The sequence below is a fragment of the Musca vetustissima genome, unplaced genomic scaffold (genome assembly GCF_032173495.1).
Source record: "Musca vetustissima isolate MV318-11 ecotype Yass unplaced genomic scaffold, APGP_CSIRO_Mvet_v1 utg84112, whole genome shotgun sequence".
NCBI classification, from domain to species: Eukaryota; Metazoa; Arthropoda; class Insecta; order Diptera; family Muscidae; genus Musca; species Musca vetustissima.
Window position 1 is genome coordinate 34,007 of NW_026882605.1, and position 7,360 is coordinate 41,366.

At 35.0% G+C, this 7,360-nt stretch overlaps 1 protein-coding gene across 1 annotated transcript; it reads left to right on the top strand.

Moving 5' to 3' along the window:
* Positions 1-1,939: 1,939 nt before the first annotated feature.
* Positions 1,940-6,209, top strand: LOC133329149 (uncharacterized). Its single transcript, XM_061537643.1, has 2 exons — positions 1,940-2,533; positions 6,015-6,209. Exons 1-2 carry the CDS (start codon positions 1,940-1,942, stop codon positions 6,207-6,209), a joined length of 789 nt encoding a protein of 262 aa, XP_061393627.1.
* Positions 6,210-7,360: the final 1,151 nt, after the last annotated feature.

Below are 7,360 nucleotides of genomic sequence, written 5' to 3' on the forward strand. Positions count from 1 at the left end.
TCCAGATCATTATATGGAGCTATGTGAAGACATAGACTTAATTGAATACGAATGTCAGCATTATTTAAACATGTATAAATATATTTTTTTGTTTTAACAGAAAACTGCATATGTCAGAAGAGCTATTCAACCTTCACACCAATATTGACTATAATTAAACTTTTAGTACCTTTGTTCTCTTCTAGTACGGATTTCCAATAATACCTCCATATCTCAATACTATACACCAATTCTGGAAATCAGTACTACGGACACTAATTCCGAATTTCATGATTCGAGCTCTATAGATTAACCCAAATCTTAATTTTACCAAATTTAGTACCATATAGTACTCATTAATATTAATTCAAACATATCTCCCAATTTCAGTATCCCAGCTCGATCGCTTGAACCAAATATAATTGACCAAATTTAGTAGCATTTAAAACACATTACTACGAATTTCCAAAACTTCCTACATACCTCAATCCCACACTCCAACAGTAATGTTAATTCCAAATTTCAAGATTCCAGCTTATCGGTTCACCCAAATCCAGTTTTGTTATAAAATTTAGTAACATTTAGTACGAATTTCTAAACTGTTTGCATACCTCAAACCTATAACCCAACAGTGAATCCAAATTTCAAAATTCCAACTCTATCACTTCGCCCAAAATTTGAATTGTCCCAAATTTAGTACCATTTAGTGCCTATAAGTATAAATTTCCAAAACTCCAACAATAATCTTATTTCCAAATTTCAGTGTTTCATCTTTATCTATTCACTCAAATCCAAATTGTACCAATTATAGTACGATTCAGTACTTTTCGTATACATAAATAAAAAATTTCCAAAACTACGTACACATCCCACTCCGACGTATTTCCGTATTTCCAAATTAAAATTGTACAAGATATAGTACCATATAGTTCTTTACGTATACACATCCTAAACCACCTCTTTATATCGACCCTACTTCTCAACCTTTATTCGCGTTCCAAATTTCAAGTTTTTAGCTCTGACGGTTCAAATGCTACGAAATTGTAACAAATTATGTACATTTTAGTACTTTTCGGATAATTATAGTTCGAATTTTCAAAAAGCCTTTACTACATCTATCCTGCACTCCATCAGTGATCCTCATTTCGAATTTTAGAGTGTTAGCTCCACCGGTTCGCCAAATACAAATGGTACCATATTTAGTATTTTTACCATTTTTCGTTCCGTTCTAGTATGAATTTCAAAAAGCCCAGCCTTATCTGACACCTTCGGACTAAGAGTGACCCTCACCCCAAATTTCAAAATGGGGCGGTACAGTAATACATATGAGGGCTATGCCAAAACTTATATAAAATTAAATTGTGGACTAATAAGAATGAGCAGATGTTCCAGAATACTATAGAAGTATAACTGATCTAGATAATATCAATAGTACGCATCACTACAAATGACATGACAGAATAATAATAAATAATAAACTTACATGATCGTTCCGAATTTCCATTATTATCTGCCTTGAGGTAATTTTCCACATATTATCATTTCTATCCATATCACAGCTTCATTTTTATTTCGCACTTGTCAATACTTTCATATCGAATAATCGAATTGTTTATAATATACATCCATTATCTTGCTTGTTGACCCTTCGGAATACGAGAAGCTTCTTTGCACTCTTTCGCAAGCAGGGCATTGCTTTAAGAATTTCCTACCAATGCACTCGGACAACAATGCACAATTGCAGTTTAGCGCTTTTATTATTATTTCTTTCCATTGCATTCTTTGTTTCGTTTGCGTAAAAAGCAGTAACAACCCAGGCAGCTCAACCTTGCCATTGCTCAATGGCTATGCTTCCCTTAGCTGCGGAATATAAAGCATTCGCACAACTGTTTTGTTCATGGGAACCAAACAAACAACCCCAACAATTAGTTGGTTTGAAAAGCTTGTAGTGTGTAGACGCATGTTATCGCCGCCTTCTTCGGCTGTTTCCGCTTCGACAGTGCCTTTAGTAAACGCGCAAACGAATCAACGCGCCAGCATGGATATTCGCCTGAAACTAGTGCTGCAGTGCTTCTTTGCGGAATTTTTCGGCACTGCCATGGTTTTGTTTACCGGTTGCATGGGTGCCCTGGAGACGAGACTTTTCGATAACTCCCATTTCCAATATAGTTTAAATATGGCCTTGATGGTAATGGTGGCAGTTCAATGTTTTGGTCATGTCTCCGGTGGTCATATAAATCCTGCTGTAACATTGGCCGGTTGGATTTGTGGTGTCGTTAAGTTTCATATGGTGTTGGCATATTTCGTTGGACAATTTTTGGGTTCCATTGCCGGGTTTGGATTATTAAAATTGATTGTATCGACTGATAATGGTTTTTGTATGACCCTGCCGGGAAATAATATTAGCACGGGTCAAGCATTTGCCATCGAATTTGTAATAACGAGCATTCTCATTACCGTTTGTTGTTCGACTTGGGATGATAAGAATTCGAAATTTCAAGATTCATTGGCGTTGCGATTGGGTTTGACAGTTGGAACACTGCTATTTTCAGCGGTAAGTAGTATATTTGAATACACTATTTAAGAGTTTACTCATCTTCTTTATAAAGGCTTTTTAACGTGATTTTTAAGAAACATTCAAACTAAATATGTTGAAATTATTTTGGTGACCTCAGTGAATAAAATACCGTTATTTCCACCCCCTCTGAAGAAATTCAATATAGTATCAAACTTTTTAACATAGTCTCCTCCAAATCTGCAGCTGTAATTTGCGGGTTTTACGGGTCTCAACCAATAAAAATCCTCCTGAAAGAAAATTGTAAAATTGCCAATTTACCATACCCACACATTTGCAAATTTTTTAAAGTTCGTAGAAGCATTTTCCTACTGAAGTGGTTGTCATATGATATTTAATAAATAATTCGATCCTGATAGAAAATTGTCTTTTAAAGAACGTAAAAGAGTTTTCCTACCGAAGTAGTTGTGCTTTTCGGATGCTGAAATATCACCTGGTAGATTTCAAATTATCAATATAAGTATATTTTTAGGGCAGCTCCCATATATGGTACGTCCCAAATTTCAGTATTTTGGGGAATTTATGCGCGTTATTCAAGAAAATGTAAATTCAAGAATGTAATTTAGTATTTTAAATGTCAGTTTTTCTTACCAACAAGTAAAAAAGTGTAATTCCGTATTGCCGACAGATATATACCATCGGCCTATGGTTTGCGGAGGTCTTCGGAATTAGACACATGTTCTATTCCCACCTTCGTACTTGATCTGGGATTGGTGAAGATAATAGCTTGTGCAAACTTTGGTTCAAATCCGTCATTCATTTTACCTAATACTGGATTTATAAATATTGAAAATTTTGACCATTTGTGGGGGAGGTACAAGAGAGGACCGGCAGGTCCCAACTTCGGACTTTATCTAGGCTTGGTAAAGATATTGGATTTATAAATATTGAAAATTTTGACCATTTGTGGTGGAGGAATAAGAAGGAGTGGTCCAATGGGTCCCATCTTCGGAATTGGTAAAGGCTTCCCAAAAACCATCATGTAAGGAAAGTAGTAAAGTCGGACGGGGCCGACTATATGATACCCTTCACCACTATAGGTATCACCCTATTGGTTCCCAAATCTGAACCGATTTTCACGAAACAAGGCAGACATCACTCTAGGCTCAATTCAGTACGTTATGCCAAATTTCGTGCAAATCGAAAGATATATAGCGACTTTGGTGCACCATTTACATGAAATCGGACGAAACTATATATGGGAGCTATATAGAAATCTGGACCGATTTTCTCAAAACTTGGCAGACATCACTCTAGGCTCAATTCAGTATGTTATGCCAAATTTCGTGCAAATCGAAGGATATATAGGGACTTTGGTGCACCATTTATATGAAATCGGACAAAACTATATATGGGAGCTATATCTAAATCAGGACCGATTTTCACGAAACTTGGCAGACATCATTCTAGGCTCAATTCTGTACGTTATGTCAAATTTCGTGCAAATCGAAGGATATATATGGACTTTGGTGCACCATTTACATGAAATCGGACGAAACTTTATATCTAAATCTTGACCGATTTTCACGAAACTTGGCAGATATCATTCTAGACTCAATTCAGTACTTTATGCCAAATTTCGTGCAAATCGAAGGATATATAGGGACTTTGGTGCACCACTTGCATGAAATCGGACGAAACTATATATGTGGAAACTATATCTAAATATAGACCGATTTTCACGAAACTTGGCAGACATCATTCTAGACCTAAATGATTAGGCTGTACCATATTTCGTGCAAATCGATAGATATATAGGGACCGTTTACATTAAATCGGTTAAATATATATATGTGAGCTATATCTAAATCTGAACCGATTTTTCCCAATTTGAATAGGGTTCGTCCTTGGGCTGAATAAGTGACCTATGCCAAATTTCAGCCAATTCGGATCATAAATGCGACCTGTACTTTGTTTACAATTTAACATGCACAGACAGACAGACGGACGGACGGACATGCAGAAATCGACTTAGAAAGTGATTCTATGCATATTCTCAAAAGGAACCATGTGTCTATCTCGTTTCCTTTTGCCTGTTACAAACATATGCACAAAGACATAATACCCTGTACCACAGTGTGGTGAAGGGTATAAAAAGGTTGTACAAAGGTTCAAATCGGATGGACCGTTGGCATGATATTACGATGTGCAAAGTTTGGATGAAATCAGTTACTCACTTCGAGAGTTATCGTGCGTATCAGACGGATGGACATTTGAAAATCGAATCCAAATTGTCCGGATTTGTCGAATTATAGGTACACCGTCTCGTTTTCAACCAAAATGGATGTAAATTTATCTTCTGGATTCTCATTGGGTAAATATATTCCTGCCAAAAATTATCAATACTGCCCAATACTTCGGGGTAGCCCCAATATAACGTAAATCCGTATTTTCGGTATGTTGGGGATTTTGGGCACGTTTTCAGCTAAATTGGTTTTATTTTAAAATTTTATGTTATCATTCGATGGAAAATCTTAAATCAAAAATTAGAAATATCGGACGATTTTGGCTATAACCCTTATATAAAGGCATATTCCGTTTATAGCCATTTTGATGGCCCTATGCTCATTTGACATTATGGGTCTTAAACAATTTCTTTCGAGAACCTTTTCAATATTTTTATATAGCCCCGTATAAAGGCCAAGCGTCATTTGCTGTAAGTTCAAGGACATATTCCTCATATAATAGTCCCTATCGAGTTTAGTATTGTAAACATCCTTCTCTTTTTTAAAGGTATAAAATTTGCAGTCGGCCCGAATTTATTAATTTTTCTATTTGTGTACCCGCCATTTTAAGCTTTTTGCTCATCGGATTCACAGCTTAACTAAGGTTGAATGTTTCCGAAAAGGTGGATTTCATTCCTTCCACCTAAATTAAATAACTGAAAGCCTACTAAACTCAATCCAGAGAATCTGAAACCACTGATGGAAGTAACCGCACTTATAATAAGCAGATTTTTCGAGATCCAAATTGATTTAAACAAAGGAATTGCCCTGCTACAACAACATTTTTATTTCCAATTGATCAACCTTTCCTGTACAATAAAGTGGGTTAACCAAAGCCGGACTAGTGGTCCATAACAACATCCTGTAGTTTGACAAATAAAAATGTACCGTGGGATAGACGAATGTTGGGTCTAAAAACTATATTTTTTTGTGTTACAAATTTTTAAGCAAACCCAAATTTATAAAAGCTTCACAAAATAGTCAAAATATTGAAATATCTCCAGGGATTCTGCATCATATTGAATATTTTAACGAATTTAGGACTATTACAATTTATACTCATACTTCTGTCAACCACACCTATTATAAAATCTTTGGAATTTGTGAATTCCCATACCTATCATTTTGGAACTGGAAATTCACATTCCCAATTGTCAAATATTTATATAATGAATGTTTTCCCTCCTAACTGAAATTATTTGATTCATTCGTTTTAATATTTACATTTTTTTCAGGGTAATCTAAGTGGTGGCAGCATGAGTCCTGTACGTTCCTTCGGTCCAGCCCTATGGTCAATGGATTTCACTCAACACTGGATATATTGGGTAGCACCCATGTCCGCATCATTGGCTACAAGTTTGGTTTATAAAACTGTATTTATGTCGACACAAGAAATGGCTTCACACCTTTCAATACATGTTGTGGATTGAAAAAAAAAAACGTGTGTGACAACGCAACTTAATGCCAAATATTATATTATTCGTTTCAGAATACAAAGTCTTTTAACTATAAGAAATATTTATTTTTAGATTCATAAAATGACAAATTACTATTTAAGTGATATTTATAATATATAAATTACATAATTATAAGAAAATATGCAATATATGTATATGTAGCTATACAACCAAGTTTATTTTTTTTGTGACGATTAATTCAAATTCACATGGAGTCAAAAAGAAGTGAACAAAACTGCAAACACTTGTTTCAATATTTAACCCTTTCAGTGTCAAAAAAATTTTTGTCGGAATAAAAATTTAAAATTTTTTACTTAAAATCACAGGCACAGAGTTTAGAAAAAAAGCAATTCTTATTTTAACCCTCGGATAGTTTTGTCTGTCTTTCAGCAAAAACAAATACATCAATTGTAACGGTACATAGGATAACCGAAAATTTGCAAAGGAAGAGAGTAGTTTTAAATGTCGAATATATTCGACAAAAACACTGAAAGGGTTAAACCCAGTTGACAAAGTGCCACACACAGAGACCAAGTATCAGCTAAATAACGTATGTTTGCTGACACGTGCTCAACCGATTTCTATGATTATTGTCTTATCTCATAAAGCAAATAATCGAGTCCGTCTAGGTACATACTTACATTAAACACTTTAACTCTGACTATTCAGATTGTGATTATAACTATAGATTTTGATAATAGTGAATATATTTAATTGTCCCTTCAGTGATATTGAACCAGTATAGATAGAAATAAGTAAAAACGGCCTTAAGGAGAACATACAAAATATTTAAAATAGGTTGGGACCTTAATCATTGTAAATTGTCTGATAGTAGGTTGTACTGTCGGACAGACAGATAGGTCAAGAAATGGGCTAGGCACTACAACATATCGAAAACCAGTGAAAGGAGCAGACGGACGGGACCTACCATAGTATACCCTACACCGCTATCACTGGACTTAAATTTTCAGTGGAACTACATTTCGATACTGTGTAAATTTGCACAGCTCCACATTTGCGCCTCTAAGGCAACTTATCTGCACCATGTCTTCTGAATGAAAATTTTATAATTTTCCACCTTAAATTTGTCGATCCGTTTGCAACACATGCTCCGTTTAATTTTT

What these genes read in the sequence shown, in the direction of transcription:
- LOC133329149 (XM_061537643.1), top strand. Translation starts at nt 1,940, where the DNA reads ATGTTATCGCCGCCTTCTTCGGCTGTTTCCGCTTCGACAGTGCCTTTA. An exon ending in GAACACTGCTATTTTCAGCG is followed by an intron (nt 2,534 to 6,014) that starts GTAAGTAGTATA and finishes CATTTTTTTCAG; the next exon opens with GGTAATCTAAGTGGTGGCAG.